The sequence below is a fragment of the Oncorhynchus tshawytscha genome, linkage group LG03 (assembly GCF_018296145.1).
Source record: "Oncorhynchus tshawytscha isolate Ot180627B linkage group LG03, Otsh_v2.0, whole genome shotgun sequence".
Classification (NCBI taxonomy): domain Eukaryota; kingdom Metazoa; phylum Chordata; class Actinopteri; order Salmoniformes; family Salmonidae; genus Oncorhynchus; species Oncorhynchus tshawytscha.
In genome coordinates this window covers 39960091-39981816 of record NC_056431.1, presented here as the reverse complement: position 1 = coordinate 39981816, position 21726 = coordinate 39960091, and the positions used below count along the sequence as shown (strand labels likewise).

The 21726-nt window shown below is 41.7% G+C and overlaps 1 protein-coding gene across 7 annotated transcripts in view; it reads right to left on the bottom strand.

The window, feature by feature from the left end:
* Positions 1 to 16686, bottom strand: part of LOC112235392 (glutaminase kidney isoform, mitochondrial-like) — a 63514-nt gene extending 46828 nt beyond the window's left edge. For 2 of the 7 annotated variants that reach the window (XM_042315713.1, XM_042315722.1), the window contains exon 1: positions 16212 to 16686. In XM_042315713.1, the coding sequence (XP_042171647.1) occupies positions 16212 to 16531 (320 nt within the window). In that variant the 5' untranslated portion in view covers positions 16532 to 16686. The remainder of the gene's footprint in view (positions 1 to 16211) is intronic. The other 5 variants (XM_042315690.1, XM_042315697.1, XM_042315701.1 and 2 more) reach the window with 3 other exon arrangements.
* Between the last annotated feature and the right edge of the window lie 5040 nt (positions 16687 to 21726).

Genomic DNA, 21726 nt, shown 5'->3' with positions numbered 1-21726 from the left:
TTCCGGGTTAAGTAAGCATTTTGTCAAGAAGCAGTGCGGCTTGGTTGGGTTGTGTTTCGGAGGATGCACGGCTCTTGACCTTTGCCTCTCCCGTTTCCGTACGGGAGTTGCAGCATTGAGACAAGACTAACTACCAATTGGATACCATGAAATTGTGGAGATAAAGGGGTAAAAAAATAGATAATATCAGTTAGTTAACATGACCTTCATTGATTATGAATCCTTTGTGCTTTTTTTTTTTATTACAGAAATTCACCACAAAAGTGAAGTTAGCTGATGTAGATTATCTCATAGCAAAGCGTATGAGATCTCCTAAGCCTCGGTTTACCTTATTTTTGGAGTCTATCCCAAAACCCTACAAAAACTCCATTCACTTCGTGGTATCCAATTGGTTTTGTCCAACCAACCATGGCGGAGCTACTGCCAACAAAAAGACGCCATAAACTATTGCTCCCTATGCTACACACTCCAGCAGCGTCAGAGTGCGGCAGCCACATTCCTGGAATGCCCCCGGCCAGTCCCGCCCCCCGATGGGATTAATAAAGACAACATTCCTGGTCTCGTTCACACGCCACTAACCACACCACAGAGCCAACTCAGTCCGGACCCACCGGCTACAAACTACCAGGCAGACATACATCATTATATCATCTACTGCAGAATCCAGAACCCTTACAATGGTGGGACTGGCACACAACTTTGCCCTTGCTCAGAAGATATGGTAACTGTCCTTTAATCAGTCTTTGACTAAAAACCAGCATGGCTCAAATGCTACATCTCAGATGGATCTCTTCCCACCAGCAGAAAAATACACAATATCAAGATAGTAATTCACATTGACTGAACATGCAACAGTTTTGTCTCAATTTGCCCCAGGTTCACACCAAATCTATAATAGTGTTCCAAGGTTTGTTTGATTTTTAATTCAATTGATGTTTGTTGACAACCGAATCGTGTATCAATCAAGACTAAACGTTTATCTGAAGTATTTGCCCCAGATGGTTGCGTCTCCCTAAGAAAAAGACAATCCAATGGTTTCTTGCACCTCAGCAGTTAAGAACCCCAACACAGCATTGCCGATAGATCAGCCACAGACATCCAAACCATCAGATTGCTGAGTCACAAAGACACAGATGCCAGAAATAGCCAAGAGCTGGCTCACGTCAAGGTGACTATTGTCATGTTTTAGTTGAAGAATTCCATTAGAGGATTAAAATACAGTATGTGGAGAATTCATTTATGATCATTCAGGATAGGATTCAGACAATCATTTCACAGGGTTCATCGCCATCGACTACAGGTACAAATTGAGTAACTAAATCTGGCACATTTACAGAAATCATGATCGATGTGCATTATCCCTGTCAAATAAATCTAAAAAGAGTAAAAGTCATACTAAGTGGCAGGTCACTGACTCCAGGTCCAAAGCACTGAATCCTGATGAGGCAGTGCCATCCAGTCGTAGGTTGATCCTAGATCAGCACGTAGGGGGATGTTCTGCTTGGAGCATGTCCAACAGGGCTGTGCCAGACAGACACAGTATTGACTTTGCCCAATGCCAATGACACACCCAGTAATAAATGCTAATGAAAATATTGTTTCTCTCGCTCTCTCTCGAATGCATGGGTATTAGGCTTAACTTTTATTTTATTTTATACGAACACTCCTTAACCATCTTGTGTCTAGCCGTTTAAAAATATACTTTGCCTATATTCGCTTTGCTCTCCATTCGAGAAGCTATGAATGTGATTGAAGGCTACGCTTCATTGTTTTATGCATGGCTTTCTCCTGAGCAAACAATCAATGTAACGGATTGCCATCTCAAAAAGTTATTTGAATAGCCTAGAAACGTAAGACTAACAATGAGAGAGAACAAATAATATCAATAGCCTATAGAAAAATCAAATGACAAGTTTAATCAAGTTTACCATTAAAAAATGTCAAATGTTGAGCTTAAATTTCACAGGCGAAACCATACTTATCACATGGAATTGGAAGTTCACATGTGTAAAAACACTCACTTGAAAATCAAATTTGCAGTTTCACATGTAAGAAAACTGTGGTTGAAATAATGGTATTCTCCTCGTATGTGAAAAGATGGCGTTAACATATCGCAGTAGTAATGTTTCCATCGGTGGAATTAGGGTGACCACATCTCAAATAAGCCACAGGTTTGGATGTCCGTGGCTGATCTATTGGCAAATGTCATTTTTATATCATGGATTGTCGATCCTTGCATCCATTGCGTAGTCTATGGATTTGAGAGTGGTTGCATTTCTCCAGCCTCATCCCTCAGCTTTTTACTGAAACTGGTGGGGAGAACACTTTGTTAATGTTTCAATTAAGGATTGCTGCTTTAAAACGCCTTCAATAGAGTAGTGTTATTACATCCTCTAGTTGGGACCACTTCCCCTCAGGGTAGGGAGTGTTTACCCTGTGATAATCTAATAAAGAAATGCTGTTATGAACAGCCAAATAAAAAAGGAATTATAATATTTGTCATCTAATGTTTTTTCCTCAATGATTATAGTGGTTTTTATGCTAAATAAAAAAAATCTAAAACTGCATCAAAAACCTGAGGAAATTCTCCAGAGTATTCACGCTTTCATTTCCAGCCATTCAAATGCATTCGAATTGATAATGCTGCAGCTGTTCCTGAGTCCAGTTACTGTTAAATGGACAGGGTCAGCATAGGCCTCGCTGTTTTGCCTAGCTTTCTTGAGCCGATTTCATATTTTGCGCCTGCGTATTGCCCAAACATGTTGTGTTGGTATTGCGTGGGATAAACGGTGCATATTAGGGCGTGTCTACACCATTTGGCATTCGCATCCTGACAAATGGTCATTATTGCACCTGAAAAATGTTCTTAGTTGGAATAATGTAACTCATCACTTTGGAGGGTTTGAAGTAGTGATGGGGGACAAAAATCAATACAGCTACATATAGTGATCTTTTTCTTGGACGATACATCGATATTTGACACAAAGTATCACACACACAACCGTTGAAAAGTTTGGAGTCACTCCCTTTTAAATTTGTTTAAATTAAAGAATAGACTGGTGTTATATAGTACCGGTCAAAAGTTTGGACACACCCACTCCTTCCAAATAAAATATATATATATTTTCTACATTGTAGAATAATAGTGAAGACACCAAAACTATGAAATAACACATTTGGAATCATGCAGTAACCCCCCAAAAAAGTATTAAACAAATAAAAAACATTTTAGATACTTCAAAGTTGCCACCCTTTGCCTTGATGACAGCTTTGCACATTCTTTGCACACGCCCCAGTCTGACAACTCCAAGCGGACTGTCATGTGCATTTTACTGAGGAGTGGCTTCCCTCTGGCCACTCTACCATAAAGGCCTGATTGGTGGAGTGCTGCAGAGATGGTTGTCCTTCTAGAAGGTTCTCCCATCTCCACAGCGGAACTCTGGAGCTCTGTCAGAGTGACCATCGGATTCGTCACCTCTCTGATCAAGGCCCTTCTCCCCCGATTGCTCAGTTTGGCCGGGCGGCCAGCTCTAGGAAGAGTCTTGGTGGCACCAGACCTCTTGCATTTAAGAATGATGGAGGCCACTGTGTTCTTGGGGACTTTCAATCATTCAGAAATGTTTTAGAACCCTTCTCCAGATCTGTGCCTCGACACAATCCTGTCTCGGAGCTCTACGGACAATTCCTTCAACCTCATGGCTTGGATTTTGCTCTGACATGCACTGTCAACTGTGGGACCTTATATAAAAGACATGTTCAATTTACCACAGGTGGACTTCAATCAAGTTGCAGAAACATCTCAAGGATGATCAATTGAAACAGGATGCACCTGAGCTCAATTTTGAGTCTCATAGCAAAGGGTCTGAATACTTATGTCAATAAGGGATCTGTTTTTATTTTTAAATAAATTTGCTAAAATTTCTAAAAACCTGTTTTTGCTTTGACATGAGGAAAAACATTAATTTAATACATTTTAGAATAAGACTAACGTAACAAAATGTGGAAAAAAGACAAGGGGTCTGAATAGTTTCCGAATGCACAATATGCAAATGATACCAATTAAATGTGTCCATATATTGCTATTTTAGTGGCAACAGTTGTATCTGTGGATGCTACATCGTCTATGGCTGAGCAGAGCAATATTTCATTTTGTCGGATAATATAAAATACGCTGACATTGAAGGCTATCGCTTGTGTATCTTGGCTACATTGGTATTTACCAAGGATGTAACGATTCATAGGTCCCTGATTCAAAATGTTTAAGATCTGACTGCATCGGTCCTTGGGCTCCAAACCGATCAAAATGTAGCATGCAAAAGGTCAGAAAATGGATTCAGTTACTTTCTTCCTAAATTACAAAAATACCTATTATTTTGTGACAACTGATGAGTCCTCTCCTTCAATGTCGAACTAAGCATGTAACTGTGTTGACAGTCATTGATCTACAAGTCATTTTGCCTGCTCAGTAGCCTAGTAAAACTGTGCACTGTGCCCAGCATCACGCGCTGACCAAACGCAAGGTGGGCGGCCTGTTCCTGATCTTGCACATCTGCGCTTCACCTTCAGCATTAAAATGCGAAAATGGCTTGCGTGATTTTAGGCTGGATTAGTTGAGGGACAACTTGTCATTTGCTAGGTCATCGTCATCAATGCTCTGTTGAAAACTCTGTTTTACAGGGATTAAAAGTAAACTACCGGAGAGACACAGCTCTCATCTGGCTATACCTACTGAATGGGCTTACAATATAATTTATTTTAATTCTTCAGGTTCACCATCAGTCATGGTAACAGTGTATATGGTCATTCTTTGATATAGAGGGTAATGTTGATAAATTTCATAACGACTAATCACTTTTGCGAGGCACATTGCATGGCCGAAGCTGGAGGAGAAAAGAAGCTTGCTAAAAAACTACCAAAACGGTCAAAACCATTTGATTTTCATATGGGGGTGAAATCCCACATTGTGATATTATATATTCATTGGCTATGTCATAACTAATTTGTAAACAATATTGACACATTACTAGCTCAAACACTTAATGTGCAAAAATTACAAGTTCATTAGTGGTTAATGGTAATTTCAGAATCAAAGTGTGGGGGGGAGACAAAAAACATATACAATATTGCCCCCCCCCCTAATTTGATAGTGCTTACCCAGCCACTGACCTAATAGCAGCCCACGGAGAGCTAGTCACTGTAGCCAGACAGACCAAAGCAACGAAAGAGAAAATGGATGACCACCAAAAGAGATGAACAGGCCAGTGAGACATGAGGAAAGAATGTCAGAAGAAAAACAGACAGGGGAGAGATTTTTAGCAATGGCAATTTCTTAAAACACACTACAATGTTGTTTGCAATATGTCCGTTTTTTCCCCCACCACAACAGACAATTAACTTACACAGTAGGAAGTAAAACAAACAAAAGATCGAAACGACGAAAACCACGACTAAGTGCAAACGCAGAGGCCCGGTTACCAGGAAACGGAAGGTGTTTTGCTTTTAATTTGACCAGCAAGCGGTCACTTGGTTGAATGCGTTTACTTCCATCTGCCGCTGTGACTGCTGCATACGTGAGGGGACCTTTGCTCCAAAATATGGGAGGGGAAAAAAGCAGGGGCATGTAGAAAGTGCTAGGTCGGAGGACGTGTCCTTTCTTGGAACAGGGGCCCAGGTTATTTTACACAGGCACTGCACTAAGTGCCTCTCTCCCCCCTGGAGCATGGCTTAGGGCAGGATGTGTTCACACCGGACTAGCATGCTTCACTTCCTCCCTAGGTCCTGTTTGGTTCCTGCCTGGTTCTTCCTACAGTACCATGGGCCACAGGCCATAGCATCCACACACCTACATCTCACGTGTTACAACAAGTATTGGAGATTGCCCATTGTGTTTGTGATGCTTTATGAAATTAGATATGTATAAGGAAACAATGACAAAATATCTGGCTTTAATATCCTAAAAGCTTTTAGCTGTTATATGTCTGACTCAGAAGTTGACAATGTTACGTAAAACTCGTACTCTCGGTAATTGTACCAGAGATCAATCTCTTACCCAACAGATGGGTGATGGTTTAGCGACAGATGTTAGGTCAATAATGTCAGCGTCTAGATTAGGCTACAGTGGATGGATGGCCTGCTAATCGACCGGGCCTGAGAAACTATTCCAGTGTGTTTGCCCATCTGAGGACGAGGTTGCCTGGGCGCAGGCTTGAGTGTTATTCTTTTAGAGTGAATGAGAGAGACCCTGTATTCAGAATTAGAACTGCTGACGCAGGCATTCTGCTTTAAGGCTACACACAGAGGTCTGAGAACTTCTTCCACACAGCAAACACCTGCAGTAGAAATGCAGTGGATTAAAATGCACTCTACCTCTAAAACGGGAGATGTGGACAAGCTTTCTGACATGGTCATAGACAGATGAGGGAAGTGCAAGTAAACTTTACTGTAGGGCCGGGATGATACTAGTATCACGATACTCGTTGGTATCGTGTCAAGGAAACAAAACAAATCAGATTTAACTTATTTTGTAAAACAGCCCTAATGTTGCAAACAAACATCATTGTTGTCATCGAGTCAATTATTTATTTTCCAAGCCATAGCGCACAATATTTTACATACAGCAGGTTTTTAAAAAGGACCAAAGTTCTCTGTCTGCTTTGTGTTTTAATTTTTCCCATGGAAAAAAAGATTGCGATACTGGTATCGTCCTGGCCCTATATTACTGCATATCATACTTTCCATACTTCTGTGGCCAATAATACTTTTCCTTTGAGCTGGCCCAGGCAAATTGGGGCAAACAATTTCAACAAACCCTAAATATCCACCATGTGTCCTAATACACACGTTGTTATTATGGAACACGTCATTCCTCCAATGGAAGACTTTGGGCATTATTACATTTGCGCAAATCCACTATGAGCAATACAGAACAAAACGTGCAACAATGGCCACTCTGCCAACACTCCTTCCTCACATCATTTCCCTCCATTATGGCTTCCCCATTAATGCCACAATCCTCTATTCTTACTCCTGTTCTCTGGGGCTTTCACCACTTCCTTCCCTCTTTCACTGACGCGGGTCCCCGGGCCCCTGCGGAGATCGGGTTCCAAAAGCTAGGACTCAGAAGTGGCTGGGTAAGACAGAGCTCACCACCGCCACACTCCACTGTAAATAACTCTGCTCACCTGACCCAGCCTGCCACGCCTCACTTAATGCTATAATGACTGGTTTCATTTCCAGTCTAAGCCTCTGACTTCGCCACTATTGTGTTGTGAGTTTATAATGACAAATTGCTCTCTGAGATGTTTCCCAATAGCGGAGAATAGTTTCTGTGTTGGGAAAGAAATAATTGTGCATTCTGTGTAGTAGGCACGTGTTCGGATTCTTGCATGTTTTAATGAATGTACAAAATGGGTCTGTGCAAATGTTGTCTGTGTTTTTATGGGTTGTATGTGATTTTACACTATGCCAACTTAACTGGTTTATTACTTCCAGTAGAGGGCATGCAGGGTGACTCAGGGCTAACGGCTTTATCCCCTCATCTTTAGTACTGTAATAGCTTCCGGTCCTGTAGCATAAATCTAGCTTCCTACCTAGCCTAATCTCTTACTATAAATGGAATACGGGTCACATCATGGCGGAAGGAACAAAGGGAAGCAAACGTAAACACAAACACACACACATATTAAGCACTGCATGAGCTGTAGGCTAGATGGCAACCAGGCTAGCTGGCCTCTAACTGCATAGCTATCCACTGAGTCTGTTGGTGGAAAAAAAGAGGGGAAGAGAGAGAGAAAAAAAAGAGGGAGCCTCTGGGGATGCCAACAAAGGCCAGTCTAGTCTTCACACTCAGTTGTCTCTCACACAATGAGCAGTGTGTGTGTAGGCCCGCTGTCATACACACTCCTCTCATTAGGCGAAAGAGCAGCAGTCCACCAGTCAAACCACCCCCCTGACCCGGCTAGTCTACAGCATCCTGGGAGAACTGATACTGCGCTAATGCCCTTCACTACACAGAACCATACAGCTCAGTCAAGCAATCTCCACCAGAGTACATTTTTGGAACAAAAAATGTTCACTGCTGAAGAGGATTACTCAACTTGATTCAATAGTCTGAAGAATATCCTGTAGGCCCAGTCATTCCGAGTAGTTTTTGTGGATCTCTTTGAGAGAGCACATAAATAGAACAAACCTCCTCCAGGTTCCTCTAAAACTTACTTAGGTATGTTCCACCAATGTTCAGGTTGACTTATTTGAGCCCCCGGGAAGTTAGTGACCTAAACTACTCACCCAGCTAGCGTGCATATGCCGGAATAAGTGTATCCTCTACAGATATGACTCAGGGCTAACTGTGTGGGTACGGCACAAGTTTGTATAGCACAAGAGTGTATACGGCAAATTATGAACACTTACACAAATGTGTATACCACATAAGTGTACATAGTGCAGATAGCCCCAGTAAGACTGCTATTCTGCTCCAAGGCTCTTATCCTGTATCAATGCTCTGTAGTGGACAAGTACTTAGCCAGGCCGATAAGGAGAAATTACACTGACCTTTCTGGTGCTACAAACAGTACTGGGAGAAATACAAATGTTGGATGTTTGTCTGCTCATAGGAAATAGCCATTACACTGATAGGAGAATGAAACCATTAGATAAGCATAGCAAATTGTAACCAACAAGTGTTGCTTTTATTTAATCCATTTTAAAATAAGGCTGTAATGTAACAAAATGTCTAAAACGGGAAGGGGTCTGAATACTTCCCGAATGTACAGTGCCTTGCAAACGTATTCACCCTCCTTGGCATTTTTCCTATTTTGTTGCATTACAACCTGTAATTTAAATGGATTTTTATTTGGATTCATGTAACGGACATACACAAAATAGTCCAAATTGGTGAAGTGAAAAAAAAAATTACTTGTTTCAAAAAATGTCAAAACAGAAAAGTGATGCGTGCATATGTATTCACCCCCTTTGCTATGAAGCCCCTAAATAAGATCTTGAAACCAATCACCTTCAGAAGTCAAATAATTAGTTAAATAAAGTCCCTCTGTGTGCAATCCAAGTGTCACATGATCTCATATATATATATAAAACACACACACCGGTTCTGAAAAGCCCCAGTGTCACTAAACATGGGGCAACACAAAAACCAAGGAGCTCTCCAAACAGGTCAGGGACAAAGTTGTTGAGAAGTTGGGTTATAAAAAAATATCCAAAACTTTGAACATCCCACGGAGCACCATTAAATCCATTATTTTAAAAATGGAAAGAATATGGCACCACAACAAACCTGCCAAGAGAGGGCCGCCCACCAAAACTCACGGACCTGGCAAAGAGGGCATTAAATCAGAGAGGCAACAAAGAGACCAAATAAAACCCTGAAGGTGCAGCAAAGTTCCACAGAGGAGATTGGAGTATCTGTCCATAGGACCACTTTAACCTCTCTGGGATATGTGGGACGCTAGCGTCCCACCTGGCCAAAAGCCAGGGAAAATGCAGAGCGCCAAATTCAAATTAATGAATATAAAAATGTCGTTAAATCACACATGCAAGTTAAAGCTACACTTGTTGTGAATCCAGACAACATGTCAGATTTCAAAAAGGCTTTTCGGCGAAAGCAAACGATGCTATTATCTGAGGATAGCACCTCCGTAAACAAAGAGAGAAACCATGTTTCAACCCTGCAGGCGTGACACAAAACGCAGAAATAAAAATATAATTCTTGCCTTCCCTTTGACGAGCTTCTTTTGTTGGCACTCCAATATGTCCCATAATCATCACAAATGGTCCGATTCGATTAATTCGGTCAATATATATCCAAAATGTCAATTTATTTGGCTCGTTTGATCCAGAAAAACACAGGTTACAACTTGCGGAACGTGACTATAAAATCTCAAAAGTTACCTGTAAACTTTGCCAAAACATGTCAAACTACTTTTGTAATACAACTTTAGGTATTTAACGTAAATAATCCAAAAAATTGAAGATGGGATGATCTGTGTTCAATACCGGAAGAAAACAAACTGTAGCTAGCTTTCTGGTCACACGCCTCTAACAGTACACTTCAAGTGACCCTCGTTCAAGATGGCCGTACTTCTTCATTACACAAAGGAATAACCACAACCAATTTCTAAAGACTGTTGACATCCAGTGGAAGCGATAGGAACTGTAAGAAGGTCCCTTAGAAATCTGGATTCCCATTGAAAAGAGAGTAACCTCAAAAAAGAGAGTAACCTCGAAAAAAAAATCTGAATGGTCCTCGGGGTTTAGCCTGCTAAATAAGTTCTGTTATACTCACAGACATGATTCAAACAGTTTCAGAAACCTCAGTGTTTTCTATCCAAATCTACTAATAATATGCATATCTTATATTTTGGGGATGAGTAGCAGGCACTTGAATTTGGGCATGCATTTCATCCGGACGTGAAACTACTGCCCCGTCACAAGAGGTTTTAAGCTGTACACTCCACAGAGCTGGGATTTACAGAAAAGTGGCCAGAAAAAAAGCTATTGCTTTAAGAAAAAAATAAGCAAACACATTTGGTGTTTGCCAAAAGGCATGTGGGAGACTCCCCTAACATATGGAAGACGGTACTCTGGTCAGATGAGACTAACATTTAGCTTTTTTCCCCACAGTGAAGCATGGTGGTGGCAGCACTATGCTGTGATGTTTTTCCATCGGCAGGGACTGGGAAACTGGTCAGAATTGAAGGAATGGTGGATGGTGCTAAATACATGGAAATTCTTTGATTTGAAACTGGGACGGCGTTTCACCTTCCAACAGGACAATGACCCTAAGTATACTGATAAAGCAACACTCGAGTGGTTCAAGGGGAAACATTTAAATGTCTTGGAATGGCCCAGTCAAATCCGAGACCTCAACCCAATTGAGAATCTGTGGTATGACTTAGATTGCTGTACACCAGCGGAACCCATCCAACTTGAAGGAGCTGGAGCAGATTTGCCTTGAACAATGGGCAAAAATCCCAGTGGCTAGATGTGCCAAGCTTATAGACATACCCCAAGAGACTTGCAGCTGTAATTGCTGCAAAGGGTGGTTCTACAAAGTATTGACTTTGAGGGGGTGAATAGTCATGCACGCTCAAGTTTTCCATTTTTTTGTCTCTCTTGTCTTTTTCACAATGAAAATTATTTTGCAGCTTTAAAGTGGTAGGCATGTTGTGTAAATCAAATTATACAAACCCCCCAAAATATATTTTAATTCCAGGTTGTAAGGCAACAAAATAGGAAAAATGCCAAGGGAGTGAATACTTTGCCAAGCCACTGTACTTTACAAAATAGTTTAACCTGCCAAGTGTCTAGTCTTGCCTTCTATGAGCTAAATCCTAACATGAGATCTGCACGCCATCTTTACCCAGATGCTGCTGTTGCTGACAGCTAATCACCCCATCCGCCTGCAACATGCACCACACAAAGTCTTCCATCTGCTTTTTCTTTCGCATCTCAGTAACCCATTTTTGTTACATTTTTTTATACCTTTATTTTACTAGGCAAGTCAGTTAAGAACAAATTCTTATTTTCAATGACGGCCTAGGAACAGTGGGTTAACTGCCTGTTCAGTGGCAGAACGACAGATTTTGTACCTTGTCAGCTCGGGGATTTGAACTTGCAACCTTTCGGTTACTAGTACAATGCTCTAACCACTAGGCTACCCTGCCGCCCCACATAAATGCAATGTGCCGAGTCTAGGGAGTTTGTGAATCTGCATTTGCCTGTGACGCAGTGGATTTTAGTCAAATCCATGAACTACATTTATAGGAAGTGGCTGCGGCTACGAGAAAAATGAAGAAAGCGTTGGCATTAGGGTAAAATGCCACCATTGAGGCCTGTGGTTTTCTGCCTTCATTAGAAAATGAAGTACTGTCCTTGTAAGCCACATGTGACGCACATGTTGAGGCTGTGAGAGAGATGTCTGTCTGTGGAGCAAGCAATCCCCTTTTAAAAGAAGTAGTGAGCATCACTGACTCATTGCATCACTGACTCATTGCACTCCTGATTCAGAGGGGCTGGGTTAAATGCGGAAGACACTTCAGTTGAAGGCATTCAGTTGTACAACTGACTAGGTATCCCACTTTCCCTTTCTGTCAACAGTGACAGAGAGAAAACTCTGCAACTTCAGTATCATGCACCGCAAACCAGCTACTCAACCCCATCAGAACTCACATTAGATTCTGTTGAGGGTAGAGCTCTAAAAAATTGTTAGTCTGAGGTCTGAACCGATGTTATATTTGTAACAGTTGCAGTATTTTTATGGCCCTAGTTCAGGGGTCTCCAACCTTTTCTAGCATGAGGTATATATATATATATATATATATATATATATTTTTTTTTTAAGTAATATGTCACAAGCCAAAAAAATAACCACATTCTTCTCCTCTACCCTGGTCCTTAGGGTACAAGATATGCGTTTTCTGTCAATATACCTGGTATATACATTTGTGTTATTTGTTTCCCAGATAAGTTGTCCTGATACGACCCATACCAGCTCACTGTCTGTCAACTGATTTAACTTGTAATATATGCTGGCTCCTTTCCTGTTGCAAATTTATTACGGGGAACGTATACATTTCCCAAATTGACCTTCTCCTGTAACATACAGTATATATATGTAACACACGTAAGCCGTTTACTATTGCCCTTCCAGTGGTTAATAAACAACTCTAAGGGGGCCCCATAAAAATCAGCAGTTCTTTTGTTTTATTTTTCCTGCCATTTTATTATTTACTCTCAATATAAACAAAAACTGATGTTCTGCATCATGTCAATACTTAAATCACAGACCAACTTTGAGGTCTAAAAAAAACTACCACCGTTTTTTTGGGGTGCAAGTCCCCTTTCATTGTGCATTAATAACCTCTACAGGATCGGTGTCCCCTTGTGGGATGGTTGAGCTAACGTAGGCTAATGTGATTAGCATGAGGTTGTAAGTAACAAGAACATTTCCCAGGACATAGACATATCTGATATGGGCAGAAGGATTAACAATAATTTAAGCAAACTGCACTGTCCAATGTACAGTAGCTATTACAGTGAAAGAATACCATTGTATTGTTTTTTAAAAAAGGGTCCGATCCTTTACGCAAGAGAGGAATGTGTTGGTCTAGCGATGTTTCTGCATTAAGGCCTGTTGCTTTGCAGCACTTGTCATGGCAGAGTTTGCAAAACAATGGCCACCCAATTGAAACAAATAATCTATATATTCCTGTCAGGTAAGCCTACTTTACAGTTAACATTTAATTGAGAACATTTTGGGGTAAAGAGTTTGTCTACAAGACGGTTATCATTACCGTCGCTAACTGGCTACTTCCGGAGTAATAGACAAATGTGTGCACCAAACAGACAGACGGGCAATACTTCAAGAAAATAATTGGCAGATATTGTGTCAAGTTTGGATTTTTAAGCCAATAGTTGCTAACCAGGAGTGGAATAATGTCCATGTGGCTTTGATTGAATATTTATTTTATTTAACTAGACAAGTCAGTTAAGAACAAATTCTTATTTACATTAATGGCCTAGTGGGTTAACTGCCTTGTTCAGGGGCAGAACGACAGATTTTTACCTTGTTGCTGGCCCAACACTCTAACCACTAGGCTACCTGCCTAGTAGCCAGGAGCTTTATGTTTGACAGTTTGTGAAGGAACAGATGACAAAAAAAAAGCATTTACTTTCAAAATTGCTTGGCGAGCTACTTATAGATGGGTTCTTGGGGCATGTTCAACCCCAGAGAGAAAACTTAAAATTTGCCATATACCACAGTTTAATTCAATACCAATGAGATTCCAATAGAGTAACTACAAAGTAACTAGACTAGCCTATATGACTAATACCAAAGTTACTTTACATTACCTTTCAAGCACTGTAACGTGCTACTTGACTGTCTGCAACAAACAGTCACTAACTTCTTGACTGCACCCTCTTTACTGTACAAAGTCGTATAACGGTATTTGCTTTAGTTCCTCCTGTTCTTTCCAGATTTCAATAACATCCTTGCCTCATGAGGTCACCTGAGTAGGATCCAAGGGTACATGTGAAGCTTGCTCTATGTACTGCAACTGTGAACAGTTGGAGCATGCTCATATGAGTTCACTATAAAACATCCACATAGCACTGACGTCATACCTTTCTCACATCATATCCCTCATGACCCCCCTGCTAATAGTAATACCATGAAAACATACATCCCGCTTTTAACACATCTCCCCCTCCCTCTCCCCCTCCCTCTCCCATAGTCTAACTAGACGAGGACTGTGTGCATTGATTTCCTGGGGATGAGCCTGGTACATGACCTAGACCACGGGTAGGGTTCCCGGCCTGAGGTGGAACGGACCCCTCAATGGGAACATCCCCTCACTGTGTTACAGCAGCAGCAACAGTAGGCGAGCGTGTGTGTGTGTCTGTATTTAGGCCAGGCAATCCCCATATTTACAATACTGCTATGCAAGTGTGTGTCACCTGACACTGGCACTCAATAGATCAGGCGTTTATACTGTTCTTATGCCCCCAGCAGCCCATCCCAGCCCACCCCCAACATGCTTATCAAACACACACCTTGTGTCTGCCCTCTCAACACACAAGAAGAAATGAGGCCACTGATTAAACGTGTCACACACACTGGTTTACAGGCATTAAGAAAGAAAAAATGTTCTTAAGATTAGGCATTAACTTATTTATAACCGCTATACAAACAGTCAGTCAAGAATACCTTGTGCTCTCTCCTCCCAATCGAAACTTCAAATGGAGTGTCTACTTCGAGATAAGTACATTGCAATTCCTCTTTGGCTATAGATAAACTATGGTGCCACGTAGTCTTTCATATGAGCACCTGTTGTTTCACAACTTGTTGATGGTGAGTCATTTAAAAAGGTTCAGTATTAGGTGAAAAGCTAGTGGAGAGAACAGTAGATTGACGCCAGTGTGGCGGTAGCCTACAACGCATTCTTTAGTAGTGAGTCATGCTGGAAAAGGCGTTGCATAGGGATCTCCAAAGATGACCCAAGTCTGTCGGCTAATACTCGAAAGCTACTTTCCGCTATGACTCCCATTCTATATGTCGAAGTATGTGTATTTCCACTCTTTTTGAAAGCTTCTTAATTCAAAATATACCTTTATCGGGAGTAGGCCCTGCCTATCATGTCACTTGTTTGCAACCAGGTGTCAGGGAAAAACACAATTTTGCTGTTTCGGCAGTAAGATAAACAACTTTTTCTTTCTGTGGACTGTGTTTATGGAAAGGGAATGACAATTGACATTCCTAAGGTGCCATGTTCACAAAGTCAAAGCCAGTCTTGGACTGGAGCCATTTGATAACATCTATGTAGCTATGTTGTAGTCTTGGGTCTCTCTTTATGTAATGTTGTCTCGCTTGTTGTGATGTGTGTTTTTTGTCCTATATTTTTATTTAATGTTTTTGTATTTTTAATCCCAGCCCCCTTCCCCGCAGAAGGCCTTTTTTTGCCGTTTGGTAGGCCGCCATTGTAAATAAGAATGTGTTATTTAACTGACTTGCCTAATTAAATAAAAGGTTAAAAAAAAATACAAAAACAAATGTACACTTCCACGACGGAAACAAACGTGGGCGCGCTTAGAGGCCTTATCAAGGTAAGCACGCTACACTGTGAGAACTGAAAAAGTGGATACACGTTTGAGAACGGTTGTTATTTGACGTAGAATTAACGAGCCCCTAAGTTATTTTACCACCAAAAGTGTATTACATGTTTATAAGGACAGTATGGCGGCAGGTAGCCTAGCTGCTAGAACATTGGACCAGAAACCAAAAGGTCGCTGGTTCGAATACTTGAGACAAGGTAAAAATAAATCTGTCGATATACCCTTGAGCAATGCACTTCACCCTAATTTGCTCCAGTGACACCGTAATACTATGGCGGACACTTTAAAATAACATTTTTACAAGCATTTAGTTACACCCGCAATAACATCGGCAAAATATTTGTAAGCGACCAATAATGTAACGTTATTTGATTAGAGTGGCTTAGCCCAGGAACGTGACTGGCTAGCTAATGGAATAATTAGCCTACGCTTTGTAATCAAATGGAATAAAAACCCACCAATAGGCGCGCCTTGTTCTAAAAATAATAGCAGGCTACAGGCAAATTTCCATAGGCTAGTTTAGACTATGACAAATTCTACAATTTGTTGATCATGTGGAGCCCACCCAAATGCCTTCAACTTACTTCTCCGCCGCTGCTTCTTTGGCAGTCTCATCTTTCTTCTCCTGGTCGGTCACCGGTATAGGACTTTCAGTCACAGGTATAGCAGCACCTTCGGTCTTCGTGCAGTAGGTCCGGGTCCCAGGTGTGGCGCAAAGCAAAGGGCGGTGGACACCGGCATGGAGAAGCTTCAATTTGAAGCTGACTTGGACATCAAGAGAGGCGTTGCTGGAGCAGTAGTGGATTGGTAACGACGTTTTATTTCTTGTAATACCTGTCAAAGGGCGCTTTAGGTTGGATTGAAACAACTCCTTCAGCACTGCCGAAAACCTAAACTGTAACATTTCAATCCTTTCGAGCAAGTTGAGGAGAATGTCTGCCTGAAAAAAATTCTAAAACCCGAAATTGAAAACTAGGCAAAGTCACTGTACCACGTTAACATTGAGCGTGGGCAATGACTAGCACTGTAATGTACTGGCTTTGTAAAAATGAATAAAATCCCTTATCTTACGCCCCCTAAACATCCTATTGGTTGGAAGCGTCTTTATGGCGGATTGGCTGGTCTTGGTTTCTATCATCATTTTGTCCTGCATCATTTCCTCTGACGAATTGCGGTTCCCTAGCGGCGGGAAATATTTTAATTATTGAAGGGCATTGATGAAAGTTATTGCGCGTGCCGAATACCGATTTATTTCCCAGAATGTATGTGAACTTTAATCACACTATTCATAAAACACTGTTCAAAACAAGGATGACGTCCCATGTGGAGGTCATTCAGTTTGTCTAGAAAATGTTATGGTAGCTAGGTCCAGCGTAGCTTTAGTTGCTCTTTTAATTTGAACTTAATCTATGGATGTCTTGAAAGACTTTCAATAAAACATAGATGATGAATGGAAACAAATGTACATTATCTAATGATAGCCTAATGATGTAAGCCTACGCTCAGAAGTAAAACATAAAAGCACAGCCAATATCATTCAGACATGGAGCAGTAGCAAATCATTCTAATCAAATTAATGAGTTGTGACAACAAACCCTTGTCTACTGGGAGAGACAGATTGATGCAGGCTCTCTCTCCCCCAGCTGGACAAATACAGTGTCAGTTCCCATCCTCAACCTTAGAGTGTGGCATACTTAGATTGACATTTTAAATTGGACAATACTCTGTCAGCACCAAAATATCATAGGAATTTATTGGACAGTCTTGTTGGTTCACTGTTAAAGTGCTGTGTGAGAAACAGAGAAGAGGCTTCTATATTGTTCAGTCAGCCCTCTCATAGAAGGAAAGGTTGACTGGCATTTCACTGTACTTGAGCACGTGACAATAAAACTTGACTGAATAATGAACAGTATGACCTTGATGACCATCCTATACATCACACATTCTCTCAATTACGTGACAATGGCTGGATCATTCCCACGAGATCATATTCCTGCTGATGTATTATATAGCCTTGCCTCTTGCTGTGACGGCCAGGCAGCGCCACTGGAAAACACTACATGCAGATGAGGTGCCCATATTAGGAAATTGGATTGCAGACCGTTTTAGGGCAACGCCTCTTATCACTGATGGCTGTAGAAGAGAAAAGGGGAAGGATGGCGAGATGGAGAAGCACTTTACTTTCAAAAAAGTGTTACTGTATTCTCTCCCCCACCACACACCTTTCTCACTCATTCTGTCTCTCTTTAGTGTGCAATAAAGTGCACTTCCTGTCTAGCTACTATCAGTTGATCAGCTGATATAGTGAAGGTTAGTGTTGGAGTTAAGTTCTCACAGTGCCAACTCATCACTGGGTTAGAGTCTCATACTATGTGGGCTGGAACACTGCATGAACCATTATTCACCACCATAAGGGTGTATATTTTACTACCTTGTAAAACCTAAGATCAACTAACCCATTTCTGTCAATGGAGAGAGTAAGGGAGACAATGTAATTGGGTTTCCTTTTGAAAGAGTACTCTCACACTGACACCATGAGCTCTTTTTCTTCTCCGGTTACAGAGATCTGAGGCATGCGTCACATCCGTTCCTTTTCTAGAAATATCTCACTCCTTTGCCATTAAATTCTTTCAGAGGGTGCCCCTAAATGGTATGTATGTGATTAGAGGCAAAAGGGTGCCCCCTCTCTTTTAGAATAGGTACTGCAATTACTTTAAATGTAGATATTGTAATGGTCTCGCACTGCCATCGCACATAGAAATGTGCATATATCTATAAGCACACTGTTATAATCCTGATTCAGATGACCATTCTACCCATGCTAAACTACGGCAATGTAATTTATAGATTGGCAGGTAAGGGTGCTCTCGAGCGGCTAGGTGTTCTTTACCATTCGGCCATCAGATTTGACACCAATGCTCCTTATAGGACACATCACTGCACTCTATAAACTGTTCTTCTCTCTATACCCGTCGCAAGACCCACTGGTTGATGCTTATTCATAAGACGCTCTTAGGCCTCACTCCCCCCTATCTGAGATATCTACTGCAGCCCTCATCCTCCACATACAACACCCGTTCTGCCAGTCACATTATATTAAAGGTCGCCAAAGCACACACATCCCTGGGTCGCTCCTCTTTTCAGTTCACTGCTGCTAGTGACTGGAACGAGCTGCAAAAAACTCAACCTCTTCATTCAAAGACTCAATCATGGACACTCTTACTGACAGTTGTGGCTGCTTTGCGTGATGTATTGTTGTATCTACCTTCTTGCCCTTTGTGCTGTTGTCTGTGCCCAATAATTTTATTTTTATTTCCAATAATATTTGTACCATGTTTTGTGCTGCTACCATGTTGTGTTGCTACCATGCTGTGTGGTCATGTGTTGCTGCTTTGCTATGTTGTCTTAGGTCTCTCTTTATGTAGGGTTGTCATGATGTGTTTTGTCCTATATGTTTAATCCCAGCCCCCGTAGGAGGCCTTTTGGTAGGTCGTCATTGTAAATAATAATTTGTTTAACTTACTTTCCTAGTTAAATAAATATAATGCTGCAATGGTTTTTGTAGCAATTACACTATTACACTCCCCCCCTCCAACTAGTCAAATAGTGTCAGTACCCATCCTCAACCATGGAATTTGGCATACTTAGATTGACATTTTAAATGGGACAATACTCTGTCAGCACCAAAATATCTTAAGAATGTATTGTACAGTCTTGTTGGCTCACTGTTAAAGTGCTGTGTGAGAAATAAAGAGGCCTCCTGTACTCCCTGTTCACCCATGACTGCGTGGCCAAGCATGACTCCACCACCATCATTAAGTTTGCAGACGACAACGGTGGTAGGCCTGATCACCGACAATGATGAGACAGCCTATAGGGAGGAGGTCAGAGGCCGGGCAGTGTGGTGACGGGACAACCGCTCCCTCAGCGTGATCAAGACAAAGGAGATGATCGTGGCCTACAGGAAAAGGAGGGCTGAGCACACCCCCATTCTCATCAATGGGGCTGTAGTGGACCAGGTTGAGAGCTTCAAGTTCCTTGGTCATCACATCACCAACAAACTATCATGGTCCAAACACACCAAGACAGTACGACCACACCTATTCCCCCTCAGGAGACTGAAAAGATTTGGCATGGGTCCTCAGATCCTCAAAAGGTTCAACAACTGCACCATCGAGAGCATCCTGACTGGTTGCATCACCGCCTGGTATGGCAACTGCTCGGCCTCCGACCACGAGGCACTACAGAGGGTAGTGCGTATGGCCCAGTACATCGCTGGGGCCAAGCTTCCTGCCATCCAGGACCTCTATACCAGGCGGTGTCTGAGGAAGGCCCTGAAAATTGACAAAGACCCCAGCCACCCTAGTCAGACTGTTCTCTCTGCTACCGCATGGCAAGCGGTACCAAAGCGCCAAGTCTAGGTCCAAACAAAAGGCTTCTTAACAGCTTCCACTCACAAGCCATAAGACTGCTGAACAGCTAATCAAATGACTACTCTGAATATTTACATTGACTCCCCTCCCTTCAACCCTGCTGCTACTCGCCCTTTATTATATGCACAGTCACTTTACCCCTACCTACATGTACATATTACCTCAACTAACCTGTACACCCACCCCCTGTATATAGCCTCGTTATTGTTGCCCTTTTATTTTGTAAATATTTTAAGAAAAAATTGTTAACTGCAATGTTGATCAAGGGCTTGTAAGTCAGCACTTCCCGGTAAGGTCTACATCGGTTGTATTTGGCGCATGGGGTGGCAGGTAGGCTAGTGGTTAGAGCATTGGGCCAGTAACCGAAAGGTTCCTGGATTATATCCCTGAGCTGACAAAGTCAAATCTGTTGCTCTGCCCCTGAACAAGGCAGTTAACCCACTGTTCCCCAGTAGGCTGTATTGTAAATAAGAATTTGTTCTTAGCTAACTTGCCTATTTAAATAAAAGTTACATTTTAAACAATAATGTTTTGGGAAAAACACTCAAGACGAATTCAGGTCATATCAGGTTTATTTAAAAATATATATATTTTGAAATATAGATTAGGTGGTCCTCATGTTAGAGCAGGAAGTAAAGGACTAGACAGGGCGTTGCCCATTGCTGATAACACCCTAGCAATGAGTGAACACTTCCTTGGTGGAGCATACACTTTGTTCGGCAGGCATCTTGATCGTCTAACAATTGCTGAAAATAAATACAAATAAAACATTTGTTACTGATTGGGTCAGACAGCACACTACAGTTTACTACCACACTCCATTCCCCCAGGGGGAGCCGCAACCTTGTCCAGATGCTGAGCCTGGTTGATTAGTACATCGGGTTGGTTTGGAGGCTGAGGCCTTTTGTTTGGTTTTGAATTTTTAGTTTGGGCATGCCTGTTTGTAGTTTTTCGGCACCATTTGAACATAATTCACTTGGGCTCACCGACAAAAAGGAATCAAGATAGAGCTGGCCCCGGACCTAAGGTAAGGTTGGTGTCTCCCTGGCCACATGGGCATTCAAAACAGTCCACAAATGTGAAGAATTAGTATTGTATAAATCATTTTATTTTAATATTCTACATAATTTACAAATGTAGGTAAGATAAACCCTTGAGCATATTGTTTTTGAAGGAGGAATCAAAACATACATAAATGTTATCTCCTAATGTGGATGCTGCGATAGCTTAAACGGTAACAGTTGTGCCTAAGGCACACCCTCAATTTATGAGAAGTACATTTAAGTGTATTGATGTACCCGCTTCACTGACGGCAGAGGTCTGGTTCTGGAAAGTTGGAGTACATTGGTTCGTGACCTTTGTTTGTTACCCAGCTTTCAGTCATTTGTACAGTGGGTGAAATCGCACACAAAAGGCATAGCACTAGTGTTTACCATCATACTATCTATATATTTTTATGACTCGTGTACCTTTGGGTAGAGTCCACAGAGAAAGTTGGATCTTGCTCCCTTTTCACCAGTCGTTGGAGGCTACTGCCAGACAGAGGGCCTGGGCAATGAGGGAGGTCTTTGTGGATGACATGTGATGTGTCCCCATGGAGCAGTAGCAAATCATTCTAATCAAATTAATGAGTTGTGACAACAAACCCTTGTCTACTGGGAGAGAC